This window comes from Diadema setosum, chromosome 14, assembly GCF_964275005.1.
Source record: "Diadema setosum chromosome 14, eeDiaSeto1, whole genome shotgun sequence".
Lineage (NCBI taxonomy): Eukaryota > Metazoa > Echinodermata > Echinoidea > Diadematoida > Diadematidae > Diadema > Diadema setosum.
In genome coordinates this window covers 14,476,800-14,498,652 of record NC_092698.1, presented here as the reverse complement: position 1 = coordinate 14,498,652, position 21,853 = coordinate 14,476,800, and the positions used below count along the sequence as shown (strand labels likewise).

General features: G+C 40.2%; 1 protein-coding gene across 1 annotated transcript; it reads left to right on the top strand.

Moving 5' to 3' along the window:
* The first annotated feature begins 10,134 nt into the window (after positions 1–10,134).
* Positions 10,135–14,274, top strand: LOC140237953 (carbohydrate sulfotransferase 11-like). Its single transcript, XM_072317882.1, has 3 exons — positions 10,135–10,255; positions 11,495–11,583; positions 12,078–14,274. Exons 1-3 carry the CDS (start codon positions 10,135–10,137, stop codon positions 13,044–13,046), a joined length of 1,179 nt encoding a protein of 392 aa, XP_072173983.1. The 3' UTR covers positions 13,047–14,274.
* Positions 14,275–21,853: the final 7,579 nt, after the last annotated feature.

Here is a 21,853-nt window from a genome sequence, read left to right as displayed (position 1 = left end):
GCGTGTATGTAGCGCCAAACGAGTGCTTTTAGCTTGACTCTTCTTCATAAACGTAAATTGTCTCGTTGTCATATCAGGTTAATGTCACACAACAAAAGCGTAGTATAATATTTCACTTTCTTTCGTCTATATACCTGCAGACTGAATGGATTGAGCAAACATAATATGGACGACATGGAATTTGAGCAATGTCGTTGTTTCTGTCACAGAAATCCGTCAGGAAGAATCTTTGAGAAGTATGCAGGTATACTGCCTTCAGAGCCCTTTGCCCCGGGTGTGCCTATGCAAAGTAATGGTATTGAATGTAACAAGACAGCCGTGCAGATATTAGTCGAAGACGGATGTTTTGATTGGAGAGGAAGGAGGCCCAGGCCTGTTATTCATGGAATGGGGAGGCAGGCTTTTCAAGCTCTCGGGCTACGCGGAAGCTCACAAACGGAAGCGAGAGTTTTGTTTTAACCTACAGCTACACTCTGTCAGTTCGGCGATCGCCATGATTTCTGCGCGTGTATAGTATTATCAGGAAGGTTAGCTCACCTCCCTGCATGGTTTGAAATACGTACTTCGCAGCGTTTAGTACAAGAGCAAGATATACAGGTGTCATATCCCCTTTGCGCTCCTGAGTCCCACTCCGTTATCGTATATAGAGCAATCGTCGTGTGTATTGGGACGAGGTCGACATCTACCAGAGACGGGACCCTCTGTAACATAAGTCGAACTTCTCCTCCTCAATTACCTGTGATATATTGTCGTAATAATAATGAAGAATAAACTTGTATAGTGCGATCGTGATATCTGATGCTTTGTACCAGTCGTCATCCTTACACGAAAGGACCATGTCACTGACGCTTTCGAAATGCTCCTATCCGCTGTCTTCATATTGTATAGTTACGGTGTGGGGATGGATGGGCAAGGAGGAATCAATATAGTTCTCTCTTTTTCTTTCAGGTTTTGCGTTGTCGCCTCTTCGTAAATGTTATTTTCTCCTTCTCACCCCCTCTCTGTCTGTCTGTCCGTTTATTTGTCTGTCTTTCTGCCTCTCTTTCCTTGAAGCACTGATGCAGAGGCTGTTTTGAGACTGTTTGAAGCCTCTGATATTTGTGGCCATGATTATTTCATTTCGACTGGAACATAGCTTAGAACTCTGCCTACTGATCCGAGTCCCAAACAGTAAGTGAGCATCACAACGCCCCCAACGTCAGCTTACGTTACATGGACACTCGCGAAGATGTTCGCGGCTGTTAATTGATTTCCATCGCCTCGGGTGCGTCCCCGTCTGTGTCGATGGTACCAAGCGGACTTTGATTTGGTTTCAGAACAGTGACTCCCTAATTGGCGGAAGGAAGCGTTATTTTTCTGTCTCTCGTTCCCTTCGCATGCGGACAGGTGGTCGAATTTCCGCTGGCAGCTCGGGAAAGCTGGTTGAATTTCTGCGAGGCAGTTCGCGTGACAAACTCAAAGAGGGAGGGAGAGGCTTATCATGAAGTCGGTGCCACTTCTCTCTCCTCTCTCGCAAGCTTTCAATTACTCGTTCTCTCTTTTCTTCACACATTCCAATATACTGTTAAGTTAAAAAGCAGAAAGAGCCATCGCCCGCACGCTGTAAGTTCCAAAAACGTCTGCACGTGCCATGCAGGGAGATGGGTGTTCCCACCTCCCTGCGGGTACCCAACACGCGACGTTTGCAAGTAATCAAGGCACAGAAGCACTCTGTGCCATTTATAGGAACCAATGGATTTTATGTCAATAAATGCCCTCATCGTATCGCTTGAAAAACTGTTCCGTTGCAGACAGTCACTTGAGGGCTGCATGAATGATTGTTACTGCTGTCGGTTTGTTTAATAACTTTCTTTCTTTGGTAGCCAGGAGAGCCCGTCGACAGCCAAATTTTGTCTGGTGACGGAATATGATCTGAACAAAGATGTTCAGTCTTGACGCCCTTCAGAAAGATGTCACCGATCGTATATTGTAGCTCTTAAATCGTGGACTCTTCCCTTGCAGGAGAACAAAAAACGCCTATGCTCTGCTCTTCTCTGAATGTCGTCACTTTGGTTACAAATTGAATTTGCCAGGAGCTATTGCTCGGATGGCACTTTGGGAAATGGATGGGCATGAATCTAGTTTGGTGGCAATTTTTCCCCTCTTGGTCTTATGTGTCGCCAGCTTGCCATGACGTCCACGAACAAGAAATGGTGCATGTTGTAAACTTATTTTAAAAAAAATGATGATAATGAGCATAGCTTCATGGCTATGACACTATTCGGTTGTCTTCCGCGCAATACATTTTCTACAGAGATATCCTTTGGAATGATTATTTCTCGTATTGAATGATTTCCGATCCATCATCGTAGATGGAAATCTATTTTTATCGCATCTGTGTTGTTCGTCTGGTAATTCATATAATGAGCTTTGATCTTCACAGAATGATTTCACGGCGGTAAAACGTGGACCACAGACACAGCCATTATAACATAGTACACCTTTTGAACAGAGTCCCAATATGTCATTGCTTGATCACAGAGTCGTAATGTGAAGCATTTTGCATTTTTGGGGTGTTTTCAAACGAAAAAGGGATGAGACTAATGCCTATGATGCTCGTCTCTTCTCGCCCATGATCTGAAGAATGACAGCATGTTTTGACACAGTTAAAGGCATTATTTACCATTTGCAGATGAAATAAAAACCCAGCTTTAGTGCTTCAAAGTAGTTCTAAAATGCGAGTTAGGGATAGAAACAACCAATGTAGAATATGAATCAGTATAATCAATGTTAAGTACTGTTAAATATACAAAATGTGAACAAGAGTTATAATAAAAATGTATCTAGACTAAACCGTCTACAGATATGGTTTAGTGGGGAAAATAGTGATATCTCCTTATATTCTTAAGATTTATTACGGAGTTTTTGTATGGTAGGATTGTTTGTGATACAACTGACCTATACAATCATATGCATCAAATGTGATATCTCGAACATTTCTATTTTAATCACTGCTCCCAATGTTAAACAATACCTTCAAAGATAACTTATTTACCCTTTGGACAGTATGTTCGTAAACACCCCACCCATCATACCAGGCATCGTCAGACACACTCCCAGATGAAACCCCACGATACGAACTATCATCTTTGTCTTTTCACCTCTGTTTATCGTTCTTTCTAATTTAATATTTCTCTTTCTCTCTCCCAGTCGTTCTCTCGGTTCCTCTTATGTTTCACTTCGTACTCGCACTCGACCAGCGTTCGAACGAGCCGAATGCCATTATGCCAATGCCATCATTCGCGGCACTGCCTGTTGGCCTGTCGAGATAATCATTAACAACACCTGGGCATTAATCGTATACGCGTTGTGTGCATAGTCGAATTGAAACTCGTCCAGGAGCTTAAAGCCGCATTCATTTGGGAAAATATCTGGAAAATGACATAAACACGAAGGCAAGTTCTCCATTGTAGTAATGGGCAATCACGAACCCCTAATTCGAGACGGAATGAATGTCGTAGGCCTGTTGCAGGCGTTTTTTTAAAACCACCTTATAGAAAGGAATAACTACGATTCCGCAAATATTTACTGTTTATATAATTGTTATTATCGTTCCATCTAAAGAGAGCTCTACAGCAACTGAAAGCTCCATTGTGTCGGCTTTTGAGAGCTCCTGCAAGAGAGAGAGAGAGAAAAAAAAAAACATAGATAAATGAAATAAAGCCAATAGTCAAATCTTCCATGGAAACATGACTACATGTTCTACTTCTAATCTGTCCTGATGTAGAATTAACAGTTTAAACTTCTAGTTCGATTTCAAAACCTTCAGTAAAACAAAGCAATACAGGACACACAAAAAAGGGAGAAAGAGGCACAGAGTCGCAAAGTTTTACAACATGCGCATAGAAATTATTCCACCAACGTAGACAGATCTAGCAGTCCAAAACCGTGGAATCGGTTTCGGAAACAACAAGGCACAAAAGAGAAACCCCGTGAAGTCAGAAAAAACATGGGAAATCTGGGTTGTGTCCATATATTTCCTCTTATGCATGACCAGTATTAGTACTTTAAAATCCGGGGATAGTCTCGGAAAAGCAAGAGGTAAAACAACAACAACGAACAAGCCCGACTTTTTATGAACATTACCTTTCTATATCTGAAGTATAATAACTGTTGTAGCAATACGTTTGGTAAACTCCCAAAGAAGGGGTTTTGATATCTCACCACAGTCGCCTGAAAGGAGGCATTTGGACCGCTAAGCGTTGAACGAGAAACCAGAATGAATTCTATAAAAAAATCAACCTGAGAATTCTACTTTAATTTGAATGTATTTCATACTTTCTGATGATCATTATGAATTCGCAAATTCTTGGCCTTTCATATAAGGAAGTGAAACAATCTCATGATGCATAAATTATATACTAATTAAAATAATTGCTCTCAATGCTCTGTTTTTTCAAAGTGGCGTGATACCGACATTCTACGAGCGAATATGAAAATTACGTTTTGATATCCCCTGTGTTTGGCCGTGGTGTTAATGTGTATAGGTGATGCTGCGATTTTATACTTCTGATATCTACTGTCAAAAAGTAGTTGGAACAATGTGCGATACATGTATTATGGTGTAGTTGATTAGAGCGTGCACCCGGTTTGAATCCAGCTCAACACTTTTTCCTTGGACAAGATTTTCTACTAGCAATTTGCTGTTTAACCCATACAGGTGTATAAATGAGTGCAAGACGATGCTGGTGTTTTAATGACATTAATAAATATGGCCTTTTGTCATGGGAAGACAGTTCAGACTATGAAAGAAGTTAGCCTGAGAAGGTAAGACTGGAAGACAGTCACTATATATTGTTATGCAGTAAATTAGAGTCAGATAAATCAGTTTCTGTGTGACGCGAGATATAGGTTTCACCGTGACACACAGCGTGTTCTTCCGCGCTGACTTGTGTGAGTTCCATTCATACTTTGCATGAAATGTATATACTTCGCATGGGATGTATATCAGGCTCAGTACTTCACCACGGCTCTCATCCCCGTACCAACATTCCCTCCCCCCTCCTTCCTCCTCCTCCTCTCCCTTCCCCTCCTCATCGGCGTCCTCCTTCTCCTCCTTTCCCTTCCCCTCCTCATCGGCCTCCTCCTCCTCCTCCTGCTCCTCCTCCACCACCACCACCTCCTCCCCCTCCTCCCTTCTAATCCCTTCTCATTAGCCATGCGACTGGTTCGTTCTCTCTGTTTGTCCGTGCTATTCCGGGTTCGGTTGATTCGTGTTTGACCTATAACTCGATGGGGACCGCTTTAAAGGTGACGTGATCTGGACTCTCACGACCGCCGCTCTTACTTTGCTCAGTAAGAGGCGTTGAGAGGGGAGATTTAAGGAAGCGATATAGTGAGAGTCTCGTTGAAGAGCGGGTACACGTCCACGGTTCGATGAGTTTTGAAAAGCACGAGCGGTCAAGAGTTACGTCACGTGTCGTAAGTCCGCAATTCTTCTCAATGTCATCGTCATAATGCGTGTGACATGCTTCGACTGTATGGGTGATGAATAATCCCATAAGCATGCTACCGACATGCTCCGTACAGTACTGAATAATATCTCAAGTGACTATGTACCTACAGTATGTATGCTGCAATATATCGTTGGCTGTGATTAGTCTCAGTAAGTTCATCATCACGATTTAACACATGCGTGCATTTTTTTTTAATGAGACTCTTTTTATCTAGAGACCACATGAAAACCCGTGAAGCATTCTATGATAAATAGTTGTGTAAATATTATCCCGCCTCAGACTATTCCCGAGTATTCTCGGGCAGGTGTCTATATGGGAAATGCCTGTTATAGCAAAATCAACCTGTCGACGGGTTAAGAAATGTAGGCCTATAACACTGCTATATTTTCGTAAAAACAAAGAGTCGTGCAAAATAGGGCTGCTAACAGCATGTCATTGCAAGTTCAGATTTTTTCTTCCCTTCACATTTTGTCAAAAGTTTGAATGCAAACTAGTCTTGATGTAATGTTTTTGGTTTCTGGAAATTGTTTTCATAAAATTGTGGTTTATTTGATTTCTTTTTTTTCCCCCAACGAGTCGGAATAAACATAGCTGTCAGCAGATTTTACTGAGGATTATTGATTAGGGATTCACATCAATCTCAAACACAAACACACACACACACACACACACACACACACACACACACACACACTCACATACACTTCACTCACCCTTTGTGTCGTCGTGATCCCTGTAAGTCCTGTTTTGATTACGCACTTTCGGTCATTGCATCTAGGATGGAAATAATTGAAGATACGCGTTGTTTGCTGTGATAATAAACATTTTTTTTTTCTTGCAGTATAGTCCATACCAATGCATACAGACAACGTGGATTTGTATGTTAGGTGGGTGGGATTACTTGCGTGGGAGCTACAAATTTTCACTAGCCAGCTCACACCGCCCCCCCCCCAAGATATAAGAATTTGATTGTGTGTATGTATGTATATATATATATATATATATATATATATATATATATATATATATATATATGTGTGTGTGTGTGTGATAAAAACCTAAAATGGCAATATATATGAAGGGGTCGGTGCAATATAGTGCTAACCCACACAATAGTCATTTTGAGATAATTGCTGTTGAATGTTTGGAAAGTCCATACATTGTACATTAATAAAACATGAATGCATGCATTTTTTACCATCTTATAGGTTGAATTCAAATATGATATTTTCACGGAGTTTAGAGAGAAGGCTAAGGATTATGAAAATGCATGTAACTCACTTTTGACAAAAGTGTGGGTTAGCACTATATTGCACCGACCCCTTCATATATATATATATATATTATATTTTCAAGTCCACCTCTGCACGATTCGTTTGAATCCTTAAAGGGGATGGCTAGTAACTGATCAGTGGGAATGCTGGGGGATGATTGTTCCAATCCTTGTGGGATTCATTTAAGAGTACATTATATATCTATTGTTGTGTGAAAATTATTTGCTTCAGAATGGTCTCATATTCAAATAATGTGCAGTTTAATCACCCCTTCACTGTACAGGCATGCTAACCTGGAAACATTAAACTGCACATTACTTGAATATGAGACCATTCTGAAGCAAATAATTTTCACACAACAATAGATACATAATGTACTCTTAAATGAATCCCACAAGGATTGGAACAATCATCCCCCAGCATTCCCACTGATTCCCATTGATCAGTTACTAGTCATTCCCTTTAAGTGTATGTGATTACGTTATTTCGCTTGAGTTGAATTTTTAGTACCTCCTTTGAAGACTTGAACTCTTTCAATGCAGCAGGTAATAGGTCCGAATATGCTGTCTTTTCTCCGTTTTTTTTTCCCGGCAATCACAAATCAAGTCACTGTTCGTTTGTTTTTTACAGTCAATATTGTGAAAAGAACGAAAGCCCATTCCAAACACGTATACCTATAATTGCCGATTATTGTAATGGTGTAGGCGAGGTTTCCCATGTTCAATATGAATTTCAAACTAAAAGACAAAACACAACGAGCAAAATGAACAAAACAGTGACAACCAAACACATTATGAATAGAAAACAGATGACTCGCACCATTTTTAACAATCAGCAAAATAGCTCATTAAAGACATTGTTTAGGTCGTGATAATCATGATAATTTGGAGTTGCAATCAATCATGATGTTTAAAGAAAAATCAGAACAAAACAACAGCAGCAAAACCCCGAATTGATTGCCTCCACTATGAACCGCAGAACGACGATTTCGTATGACACAAGCTCTGCGTACTAATAATCCACGCACTGCACCTGCAAGACATCCAGCGGGTGATTTTAAAGCACCTGGACAGTCTTCTGCAAAGAAGTCAAACTGTGCAGAAGCGAACACTGCACCCTGTAATGTCACAGAATGCTTCATTTTTTTTTTTTTTTTTTGGTCCCCATCTCCTCCAGACTACTTAATGACCAGCCGCGATGATAACCCGGGTCCGTAATAATATATGGGAGATCTATCAGCTAGTCTACTCCTACTTCGTCTAATAGCCATTTGATCTCAACCCACATGGTCTAATCCCATTCCGTCTTCAACCAGTTCGTCTATCGACCATTTAGTCCAATTGCCACTTAGCCTCATTACCAGTTGGTCTACTTCCAGATGGGCTATGTCCACTTCGTCTAATACCCACAGTTTATTAGACAAAATGGGGAAAAGTCCAAGGAGACAAAACGAAATTAGACAATCTGGTCATTAGACGAAACGATAAGTAACCAAACTGGGCGTTGGACCAAGTGAGAAGTAGACCAAACGGGCATTAGACGAAATTGATGGTAGACCAAGTAAGTTTAGCTGTAGTGGTGTTGGACGAACTGGGAAGTAGACCATCTGATAGTAGACCAAGTGGCAATAAACCGTAACATGGGCCAGCCTAGCCCAGCTTGACACTTAGCTTAATCACGTCATATCAGCAGTAGATGTTGAAGTATTATGGTATAGGTTCCCCCAGTGATTTCACTCAAGCACCAACTCGTAAATTGCGACGTTTATCGTGGTGACGAGATCTTATTTGTAATCATTTAAAAGAAATCTACAAAATTTGCCTCTTGCGCTTCCATTTCGTTTTACCTCGTCTACACTGCGTCGGTAGATCGATATCTCTCTTCTTTTTTTTTTTTAAGTTGTTACCGAGAGTAAACTACAATTTAGAATTGTAACAAAGCTAAGTTTTGTTTGGTTTTTACTTGAATTCGTATTTCAGGTTAAAATTCTGAAAAGAAAAATTATTTCAGACCTCTTCTTACATGACTTGTATGGGCCGACTAAAGCGAGTTGTCAGTTTTGTGATAGCATAGTATTTTGTAGCATTATTATCATTAGTATTTTGACGACCACTGCGTCGCAAATATCAGGCCGCTGGTATACGCCCCGTCTCTTTTGGGGATGATCGATGTGCATGCGCTTTAGATTGATACTTGAATCTGTATATCAGTATACGCTCCCAGAAGTGAAGGGTTTTTAATGGATTTTGTGTATTGACGTTTATTATAGGTATATGATTATGTTTGTTTGTGGCTTGCAGTCTCTGTGTTTGTATCTATATATGGACATATCTACGTTATATCTGTGATCAACATACAGTGTAAATATTACCTGAATGAGTTCATCAAAAACACCTTCATCTTAATTGATTTTCTTGTCGATTAAAGTCCGTAGAATACATTCATGCCTAATTTGCGACGTGCCTGATATTTCACAGTTCATAACTGATATTTCACAGTCATTTGCCATACAAGTATGCAGGGGATGTATATCCGTGGAAATAGCACTTGATACTCCCCTTTAAATGCTTGCACGTCGCCCGGCCCTTTTTATGATCAGTCAATCTGTTTCTATAGGCATATCACTGTGGTGCTGTAAAAGACAACAACCATAAGTTACGGTCAAAATATTTCTCTGCTTGTCTGTGTTTTGCATCTATCTGTGTTACCGCATCAAGCCTAAGATGAAAATCTTCGGTTTCGCATACAGGGTACTTGCGAACAACAAGCAATACTAATCACAACCAGAACTCAAGTTACACGAATTAGAAGAGAACGTATACCAGAGTATAAATTCGCACTTTCAGTCTTGGGCCGTGTGGCTGATGTGTTTCTTTCATCTCTGGTTGTGTTATACTGAGCAAGAATACGCGACTGTGGCCTCTAGAATGAGTTTTGCAACATTTTGTGTTTGTGAATAGTCTCAATGCCTGTGATGTTATGAGCATGGTTGCTTTTCGCCAGGGGCTTCTAATCTTCCTTCGGCTCTTCTTCATTCATGTCAACTCAAATCGAGCGAAATTTAAATTATATCAATGAATAAATCCCAATAAATGCGAATTGCATGATTTTCAGGTGTTCAGGGTCAAAAATTGCCATTTTACAACAATTTTGCTGCCACACAAAACGGAATGCTACGTCATTATTATGGTCAGTTTTTTTCAGCTAAGTAGGACTTACGATGTTCTTCCATTACAGCTGTTAAATGATTGTAAATGTGTGACGATGTTTATATCCTCTTTGGTTTTACACAGCAATTGTTTATATTAATATTCTCTCTCATTCTATCTCTCCTCTCTGTGTTTTAGATAGCTACCAGAGTGGACATGGCGTCGTTGAGCAAGTTTGCGCTCTGGTGTGTCCTGGGCCTCATGTTCACCTTCACCGTACTCGTCTATATATCGCCCTCCAAGCAGTCTTCACAAACAGTACTCAGCATTAACAAAGGTAACCAAAACGTCTTCGGACCACCATCTTAAAATGCTATTGCCTTTGTGCGTTAGGTGTGTATTGCCGATGGGACTGACAGTGATTAAAGAGGTCATGAACATCACGTTTGTTTGTTTGTTTGTTTGATTGTCCTCCTCCTGCTGACCTATAGGAACGAGCTATACATTTCGCTTGTTTCTGCTACATACATTTCAACACTTATGAGAATGCAGTTTGCATGAATTCATTGTTGCTATGTTGGGCAAGTCTTAAAGGAAACCCAAACCCAAAGAGAAATGTGGATTGGGTGAAAGCAGCAGCATTAGTAGAACATGTCAGTGAAAGTTTGAGGAAAATCGGACAATCGATGCAAAAGTTATGAATTTTTAAAGTTTTGGTGTTGGAACGGCTGGATGAGGAGACTACTAGAGGTTGTGGCGTCATGTGTGGACAGCAATATTTAAAGAAAATATAAAGGGAATTCCACAAAAATTCATTTTTCATGAAAATTACACATTTCATCAACTTGAAGTTAAGGGTAGCAATAATATTATTCCCCCTGCTTTCTGATAGCGGTTAGTCAAGTGCTCTTTCATTATGCTAGAAAAGTTAATTTTTGTGGATTTTTCTTTATTGCAGATGACTCATTGCGGTCAATACTTAAAAAAAGTGCCGACTACACGGATGACTATATGCAATATTAATGTGATTATATTTCTTTTTTTCATTCGTTCTGAAGAAGAACTCATAGGCCTGTGTCTAAATCTTCTGACAATTTTTCAGCATCTAGTCATTTTTCTTTTGAAAAAAAACAACACAACTATTATATCCATACAATTTTCTTCTTTAAATAATTATGATCGTAAAAATGACCACTTCGGCGATTATGGCAGTGATGCCGATGCGGGGAAATACGCTGATGACGATGATGATTATGATGGATTATGCTTAGGTATGACTTTCTTCAATTTGTCTCCCTCTACAAATTATTATTTTTTTTTTAAAGATCGCAACTGCTGATCTGTAAATTAGCAAACGTTTCTGAAAAAAAAAAAGGAACCAGTGGGTCTCGAACATGTCATCTATTGCTTCTAGTCCAACTGGTTCCCCTTTTTTCCGACACGATCAGCAGTTGTGATCTTAGCAGATTTCTTTTGTAGAGAGAGACAAATTGAAAAAAACTCATACCTAAACCTTCATCCATCTGAATAATATCTTGCTTTTATTATATGAATGCTGTTTTATTTTTCTCGACAGAAAATGAAATAACAGAGTTCGGGAAGGCTCAGAGTTTCGAGATCCACAGCAGAGATCGAGCAACTCCCGACGATACAGTACAGAGACACGTAAGTCAATTTAGTTCCTGAATGGTCAGTTACTTTGAGCACCGTGGCACACTGGACAAGGTTTTAAACGCATAAACGTGAGGATGCGGGTTCGAATCCTGCTCAGCACGTACCACAGCGGACCAGATGTTGTACCTTGGGTGTCCCTCTTGACGTGGGTGTAGAAGTGGCTACCTGGTAGATCTTTACATGCTCTAGAATGATGATTTTAAATGCTCACTCTGGAAGAGCAGTAGCAACCCTGAAGACGCCACCCAGGGTATTATATTTTGGTATATTATAAAGTGTAGTTACATAGCTTGTACTGAAACTATGCCATTACTACATCTCATATAAACCGAAAAATACGGTGCCCTTTGAATCACTGTCAGAATCTAGACAGTCAGGAAATTAACGCTCTGCCCGAGTATAAGCTTGATTGAGTGGAATAGAAATTATTAATGGCGTGACGCTTTCCAAGTCCTAATCGCGTGTATTTTTTATTGTCATTTTAGGTGAGTATAGCGGCCTCACCGTCGGAGCTACCTCAGCGCGACACCCAACTCTTCAGACTGAACCAGTCGTTCGACGAGGAGATGGACTTTATGCGGAAACAGAGTGCCGTTCATAAACACCGGCGCGCCGTGGTAGACAGCGTGTGCAAAAAGTACCACCCCAACCCGGAATCTGACGTGGCAAAACATCCACCCTGGAACATTCTGGTGGACGAAAAGTACAAGATTATGTATTGCTACGTGCAAAAAGTGGCCTGCACGAACTGGAAAAAGGTGTTTCTGGTGCTGAGTGGGCAGTACAACAACACGGACACCATACCACAATTCTTCACCAACCGACAGGGCGGCAAGATGCTCAAGTCGTTGTCGGATTACACGGAGTCACAGCGCAGGACGATACTCCGGGATTATACCAAATTCATGTTTGCCCGCCATCCGTTCTCCCGCGTTCTCTCTGCGTACCGGAACAAGCTCGCGCCGGACAGCACGTTCGCCAGGGCCCAGAAGTGGCAGAAGCGAGTGGGCCAGAAGATCATCAAGAGGTACAGGCCGGCCGCTGACCGTGCGGAGAGCCAGAACAAATCGCAGCAAAAGTACGATTTGTCCTTCGACGAATTCGTGAAATTCGTCATCAACGGACGGAAAGGGTTCAAAGGCGGCAACAAGCACTGGCGGGACCTGCACGTCAGCTGTCTGCCTTGCTTAATCAATTATGACGTCATCGGAAAGATGGAGACGATAGCCGAGGACGCCCGCTACATACTCACCTTAACAGGTGCCAAAGCAGCTGTAAGCTTCCCCTCGGCCCAGGGAAGCTCGCCCACCAACAGCTCCGACCCAGATCTAATTCAAAAGTACTTTGGGAACTTGCCCAGCGAAGACATCACACAGCTCTACAAGCGCTACTTAATTGATTTCCTAATGTTCGACTATCACGCCACCGTAGATGGCGTCCTAGACGTTCGATGATGGTAGCCAATGTGACTGCCTGTATGACTTGTGTGCTTGTTTTTATTTATTTTTTCTTCCTTGAAGAGAAAGAGACGAATAATGTTTTACTCAGTAAACTTGGAAAAGTGAAAACTCAAATTTTGATGGTTATTTAGGGATTTATGCAATCGACATCCTTAAACTCACTAAAGACAAATCCTGTCTTGAATTAACTTTTTCTCTCACACAGCTGCTTCCCTTATTGCAGCTGTTTGTTATTTAGCGTCAGTTCAGATATACATCATGTAACCAGCCGATTATGATACTAAAACAGGTCCCAGGTATTTTTGTAATATCTCGTATTGGGGCATACTGTAGGTATGGATCTAGGCTTGAAATTTTCGCCATTTTACTCTGTCAATTTCCTTGTTGAAGAGATGAAACACTCGTCCTTGTACCTCTCGATTTTGATGATGGTTATTGTAATCGGTGGCTAACTCGCACGATGGGCATTCTACCTCATCGTATCACGGAGGAGCAGTACTATGTACTATTGATAGAAGAGCGTGGTTACAGAGATTAGTTTAGTATTGTGATTTTGACGAGACAGTTGGAAGACTAATGGCGCGTTTACACCGAGCAACGGCACGGGGTTATTGCTATGATACGCCAAAAGGAACCATGTCTGGTTCTCTTAAAAAAGAATCAGTAATTCGGTACAAAATCACTCAAAATGTTATTCTTATGTCAAAATCATGAGCAACAAAATCAACAGTAGAAGATTAATTTTGTAACAAAATTATTAGTGGGGAAGTGATGCTGTAAGAGAATCAGACATGGTTCCTTTTGGCACACCATAGCAAAAACCCCATTCCGTGACCCGTGCCGAATTTGGTGTAAACGCAGCATAAGCCGTTGATGTGGTGCGTATGTGAATCATAATTATTGAGAGGGTCTAGCTCATAACCGTACAACAGGCTCGGGTATTGATATAACATCGCACTGTTTAAGTCTTTACTCACGCTGCGCTGCGTACTTGATATAAAGCGAGTGCCGTATCCCACTGTACAAAGATGAAGATGATACCGGCACCAGAAGATTTCCATTTCATGCTTGCCAGACATATCAACTTGTGTGTGCAAACTGGATTCCACATTACTGAAATACTTTGATATTACTTAAACATGTGGACTGACTCATAACTAGGTCTACTGGAAAATGTATTCCTTAAAATCATTGCTTAAGTAAACTGGTCTGATATTAATCGGGGGGGGGGGGGTGAGGCATTTCATGAAGCATTTTGTCGGATTTCTTTTTTCGGATAAACTGTTATAAGCTACTGAAATCCTTGCATCTGATTGGCTGAAAGCAAATTTGTCTGACGAATCTGTCGGACAAAACGCTTCATGAAATGCCCCCAGAATGATACAATTCCTTTTTAAAAAAATCTAGCAATATGATTGGTCAGCTTCTCATCCTGTAAAATTTGCTAATGTATTATTGCAAGAGCGTTCAAGATACCGTCGAACAGTTTTGGCATGTGCCAAATGGTGTCACGAACCATGCATATTTCTTCTTAGGCTCTGCATCAATCTTACAGTTTCCCATTTGCCTTGCCCTGAGAAGTGGTTGTTGCTGGTACTGCGGCCTTTGGCTTGGAACATGCCCTTTAAAGGGCGATGTATTGTATGAAACAAATAATGTATGACCTTTATACATGCATGGAATCAGATTTCGCACTCGATGAAAAAAAAAAGAAGAAAAAAAAAAACGAGACGCTCCATTCAACTCGGCATCGCTTCGCTGAAAAGAGCATTTCATCTTTCACCTTGTGCGAGATCCCCAACCCTCGCACTCGTGGTCAGTTTCTATTTGTGTTATAAGAGCCTTCAAAAGTACCTCGGCTTCCTGTGACAGAATATCGTTAGACAAGTTATGGTGATTGAGTATCAATTTTCGATCCATTTGTTGTTCTCTTGATTGATATACGTAATGATAGCTGAAGCGAAGTTAAAATTTCATCGGTGTGATAGAGAAGACTATATAGGAGATGTAATTATATCAGCACTTCACTACATCTCAAAGACTTAACATTTATTACAATATTACAGTACTCGTGAATCTGTTGTTCTATATGGCCTTAATTAGGTGCCCAATGAAGGCTAACAATGTTGTATCTATTTCATTTCTTTTCTCTTTTATATATATGTCTGAAAGGAAAACGGATGTTGAGTTCAATTCTAACCTGGTTTATAGCTCGGATCTTGTGTTAAGCTTGGCGTGTTTCAACAATTTTATTTGTAATTACTTACGTAGAGAAAGTATATCTGTTCACCCCAAACGTAATTTGTGTGTCACCTTGGTCTTTGCGAGGTCGTCTGAGCGAAGGCTGTGACATGTCTTTTTTATCTTTTGACAAATTGAATATTCGTCTTACCTGTAGTGTGTATTTGAATCCGCTCTTGCGATTAAGCCAACTCTCTGTTGAAGTTTTCGATAATCAGATATGATCCTTCGTTCTATTAATATAGCTCGATGGTGATTCGAAAATACTTTCTCATTAGAGTCATTCTTTTTGCACAATGGGTGGATGATGGATACTGACGTCATCAGTGAATTCTTGTGACGTATCAAACTGCAATGAAGTTTGAAACTACAGGTATTTTTTCAATTTCTGCTCGTGGTCGAAAAGTAGATTTGTTATATTTTGAACTATCCAGCTTTCAGGTTCGAAACGACATGATGCATGCATCTTTTGTGTGTGTCTTTTTTTTTTTTTTCCTGGTAGTATTTATGTAATTGGCACTATGTGTCTGGTGAACCGGCGCTGAAATTGTGTGTAATCATGCCTGTACGACTCTTTGACTATACATGTTGTAATGTATTTATTCTTGCATGGGTACAAGGTTTATTTGTACGTGGTTCGGTCGTAACAACTCACTGTCGTTTGTATGTCGACCGTACCGAAGATGTCGAGTTAGAATGCATAATGTGCAAAGTGTCTTCAAAGTGATATATCTGCATTTGCACTTAAGTCTACTGACCTACATACAGCACGGCAACGTTTAGGAAACATCGGTTATACTTACTCGCTGCTGGTGACTCAGTGTATGAAGACAGTTTCTAGTTTTGTTTTGTTATGTTTTGTTTTATGCTTTTTAAGCACGTCGTGACAAGAACATACAGATTAGTTTAGAAAATCTGCTCCAAGAGAAATTTTGCTTTAAAAAAAAAAAGAGAGAGAGAATGATGCAAGACAACAACAGATCAAACGGTGAAAATCCGGGCGAAGTTTGCTAATTTATTAGTAAGTTGTGACTCGTTCGGCAGTGTCAGCATACAGCGAAAATATGACTGTTGGTCACGTGACAGTAATCGGTTTTCATCCCCCCACACACACTCACACACACACACACACACACACACACACACAAAGTAGGTTCTAATGACATGATGTGCGTGAAGGTGTTGACTTTGTCTGTCATTATTGACCTTAAATCTAACCAGAGTTTAGATTTGAATTGGTTTTGTTTAAAAAAAGAAAAGAAAAGGAGATTTATCTAAAATGACATCAATGGCGAGTTTTCTTTGCTTTTCCGCAGCTTCTCTTTAGGTGCTTGAAATATATCTGCTATTGAAGTGGGCATATTTTCTCAAAATCTATCTGATTTAGCTACCCGAATATCATATTGAGTCTCACAATTAAATCATCTTTCACATGGAGGTTTTTTGTTTGTTTGTTTTTAATAGAAAACCCTCCTTTTAACAAACAAAGCAACAACATCAACATACACATAGACACGTACTCTTGCTGTCACACACATACGCAAATGTCCATTGCACAGGATACGAGACGTGTTTGTGTGTATGTTAATATTGTACTCTGTCATGGAGCTCGTGCGTATTGACATTAAAGGTTTGTATACGTGTACTGTAATGATATCTCGCATCGTCATTAGGAATTTGCCCGTTTTGGCGTCGATCCCCTTTGCGATTCTTTTCTCTTGTGTAAGCTGGATGATTAAAATGATTTTTGGAATAATGCCCATGACATGTAGACAATCATTATGAAGCAATGAACAGGTGAATGTAAATCGTAATTTAGACATAATCGTGTTGTAAATTGTCTCCCTCGCAAGTTTTGCATTATATTGCACTTAAAAGCTCTGCAAGTGAAGAGCTGCCTCAGCACTCTCGTACCCAATTTATACAGGGCATTTAAAGCACTCCAGGGCTAGACTCTGTGTATAAAAATTAATGAGGTATCAGCGCTATGTGAGCAATGGGTACTGTATGCGCTGTTATTTTCGCGTACAGATATTTTCGCGAATGTGGAGGTCACAGACATTTTCGCGAGATGCTGTTTTCGCGAACTGACACCGACGTTGATTTATAAATGTACATTGTATTTTTACTCTGGCGTCTGGCGACATTTTCGCGTGTTGTTAAATTCGCGATCCAACTGTGATTCGCGAAATTCGCGAAAATTAAACCCAAGCAAAAATAACAGCTATCTGCCATTATTTCAGGCAATTCAAAGGTAATAAAGTGTCGTAATCATAGAGCTGTAATGGTCATAATACTGGTTTACTCTAACGTTTCGTGATTGCACACTGCACTGTACTGCTATATCAAGCCGGTATGTGCATGTATGGGATTTACATTGGCATTATACTAGGGTTATTGTCCTCTTATGTCAGAGTTCTATCGTAAGTTCGACGTTCGACTTCTTTGTGAGGAATCATCGTGTTAAGTCATGATGTAATGTATTGAATAATGTAAGATACGTTCTTGTCCACTAATCTTATTTTTAATATTAAAATTTGAAATATGCGATCAAAATACTCTGTAGGCGATATGTGTCCATGCTTTTCCTCACTCTGATATGATTATGTCCAGTTAATACTATCTATCTCTGTGTACTGTTTTTATCCTTTCCATCTCATCTATATTTCTATCAAATTATATATATATATATATATATAGAGAGAGAGAGAGAGAGAGAGAGATAAAAAACAAAACTGGAACAAAGTTAATGCTGTATTCACCAACGGTTTATTTCTGTACACAAATTTTCGAGCGACTCGCTCTTTTTCAAGTGTTGAAAGAGCGAGTCGCTCGAAAATTTGTGAACAGAAATAAACCGTTGGTGAATACAGCATAAACTTTGTTCCAGTTTTGTTTTTTATCTTTTTATCTTGCCAACACGTGGACAACCTACTCAATATTATATATATATATATATATATATATATATATGTGTGTGTGTGTGTGTGTGTGTGTGTATGTATGGGTACAATTAATTACCTAAATCGTTTCCTTATCCCATGCAGGACGTGAAATACCCAGAATGTACCCAGGGAATCCGGAAATAGATAGCATTTAATATATTAATTTGGACAGATCATTATTGTTAAGTGTTAGGTAATATTGCTAATGTGATGTGATAAAACATTGTATTTCAATACATTTTCTTCACAGAATGTGAAGCTGTGAAAGAAAATTGAAAATAATATCGAGTCTTCAGCAAACACTTTATTAATCAATACCGATTTCTGTATGTACATTGTAGTTGCATACATATTTCATGCACAGTCATTGTTTACAAAGGTTTGTACACCACAAGGCCTGTTTGCTACCGTCAGACCTAGAAACAATTACACAAAATAGACACAGCAATTGAATAAACTGACAGAAAGAAGATGTATTATGTTCGGCTATTTAGGTACTTGATGTAGGCAAATCGTTCAATCTTATAGCCAGTATACATATTTCTCGGACTGTCGATCTCGAATGTATATGACACATAATGGAAACCCAAACACCCAGCCCCCGAGACACACCCCCCATTCCTATTCCTCCTCCTTCCCCCCCCCCCCCTCCTCCTCCTCCTTTGTTAGGTTGGGGCTTTTTACAATCATGTCTACCCTTTAAAATAGAACATTGGGAGAGCACCCGAAAATATCTCCACTCTCCGCCGCTGGACGCTAAGGAAGTGATTATCAGACTTTAAAAACATGTACTGAAAGTCTTTGCTGTTATAAAAGCGTTCGAAAGGAATGAAAGAGTGGAAGTCACCAGTACTCGTGCACAGCATCGTACCATCATCATTATCGTACGGATTCATCGTGAGTGATCGTATGAGAGTAATGCAGGCTTCACACTGTCCTGAAATAATCATTGAGCAAAGATGGACACACGAAGGAAATTTTCAAATGCGACTCTGATTGTATAAACATCGCGTCATCCGTGGTATGATGGTGTCTTAAGCCAACGTAGATAATATCGCCGCCGGTGGAGTTTCTCAGGTTCCCGAGACTCACGTTTCTTTCAGCAACTTCGTGAGCGGTGGCAAAATCTTCGCGTAGCCATCGTGTTTCCTTCGGGTAACATCTTCGCGTAGCCATCGTGTTTCCTTCGGGTAACATCTTCGCGTAGCCATCGTGTGTGGTTCGGGTGTCATCGTGTGACCATCTGTAAGCATCGTACATTGTACTTGCTTCGGCTATTGATTGGCTGTTGACCAAGTTCGGGACCAAATTAGCACGAAAATTCCATATTCGTAGAGCCATCTTGTGTCTATTTTTGGACACTGTGACGTCTTGCCAGTACGGGATGATTATTCTCTATGTTAAGATGGCAGCCTGCAGATGAACCTGTGCTGTATCTTACAACCAGTCAAAACCAAAGAGGGAGGAGGTTGGAGAGCCTCTAACCAACCTCCCTGCTACAGCCATTTGCTAAGCCGTCATGCGTTGCCATGAGCTGTTGACCAGTTCAGTCAGCAACAAGCTACGTGTACGTCATGGAATGAAAACAAACAAACAAACAAACAAACAAACAAACAAACAAACAAACATGTAATAACCATGCAGAAATCATCATAAAATACATCTCTTTGATATGTCTTCCGTGCGACCAGACCACTTCTGTCTCAATGGCGTGGTTTCTGGATTGTATGCAGGGACAGTTCCTATACATCCTCACGTGTACGTCAAAGACTTAATCCGTTACATTCATAATATTCGATAGACAAAATGAAAACTTCAGTCTATATCGTGTGCTTCACGCAGTAGAATGGTTATATCATTGCTATAAAATAATTCTTGCGCACGGACATTATGCAACGGATCCAAAACACATGCGGATATCTATAGACGGCCAGCTCTTTTGATTTCTTGCAGTAGTTGACATGTCGTATACGTGCCTTGCATTAAATTTTAAAAGAACAAGATTATTTGTACATTTCATTCAGAATCCTGCGGTTTATTCGTTGGCAGTTTCAGTGTGAAAGAGAGATGTTGACAATATCAGTGGTATCTTAGCTCCATTTTGACCCTTTCCGCTTGTTCCAAACTATTCCTAATTCAGAAGTCATTATATAGGGCCTTCGCAGAATTACAAAGCTTAAAGACGTAGTGACAGTCATACCATCAAGATTCTGACCTGTGGCCTTTGACCTCTCAAAACAAATCGCATTTTTGGTTACTTATCTAGAACAGGAAATGTATTCAATAATGTGTGCAACAGGTATAATATTGGACATGACTTGTATGTCAGTCGACATTGTGGCTAAACGTTATCGAACTTACTCAGTTTATAAGTTATTATTTTGGATCAAAAAATTATCGTCTGGTGTTTGGTTGAAACAGCTATTTCAGACTGTTGACATGTTTGCCACTCTTTGATGTACACTGTACTATCTTGAAAATGACGTCACTGTTTATGACATTTTCCAAGTATTTTGTGAAATGATGTCACAAAGCGATTTTGATGTCACCAAAGCAATTGTGACATCGCGCGCGGTCACTTCGTAAATGCAGGCGTCACTACTGTTCCGAAGCTGATGAGCAGAGATGGACACACGATAAAGGAAATGTTCAAATTCTGTTCTGACCGTATAAACTTCGGATCATTCGTAAGGGCATCTTAAGACACCATAATGATGATGACCGCCGATGGAGTTTCTCATGCTCCGGCAGCGATTTCTTGAGCGGCGGCAAAATTTTTGGCAAGCCAAAAAATAGTCCAAAGATCTTGCGAAAGTTTATTTATTCATTTATTTTTTTTAGACATCTTCGCGTAGCCCTTTAGTGTGGTTCATCCCGCCATCCTGTGAGATCTGAGGCATTGTATCTGCCTTGGCTCTTGATTGGATTTTAACCAAGTTCGGGACCAATTTCGCGATAAATTGACAATTTTCATATTCGTATGGCCATCTTGAATCAGTTCTGGGACAGTGGAACGCCACCCGACATACCATAATGCAATACTGGCATCGTGTGCTTCATGCTTTGTACGGTCAGTGTATAAGATCCCTCCACAATGATTATCGCATCCATGCACCACACGACTTCTCGCCCTATTTTCCCCTTCTTTTGATAAGATATTTTTATCCAAAATACAAAACAATCATACTTTGCCTATTTTCGAGTTTCTGGTTAAAACCATGGGTCTCGGTGTCGCAAAAAGTACTATTCGCGAGTCACCTCTACCCATAGTATTAAACAGAACGCTAATGGCAAAGTTTATCTGTATACTAAACAGGGGTACATACTTCAAATCGTACAACATTGAAAGTTTATACTAGGATCCTTTTGTGGTCAAACATTCTGGAATAAGGAAAGTCAAGTGATTTAGGAAAGAGAGAGAGAAGGGGGGAGGAGGCGAGAAGGAGAGATGAAGAGGAAGAGGTATAAGAAGAGATATGACCTCCCAACGTTGCGTTGCTACCATTGAAATCTGGAAGGTTGAAGCCTGTCACTCAAGCGGAAGAATCAGGTAAAGGTATTGGTAATGAGATAACGCCAGCCACATTTTGGCCCTCAGCATGTCACGTAATTGCA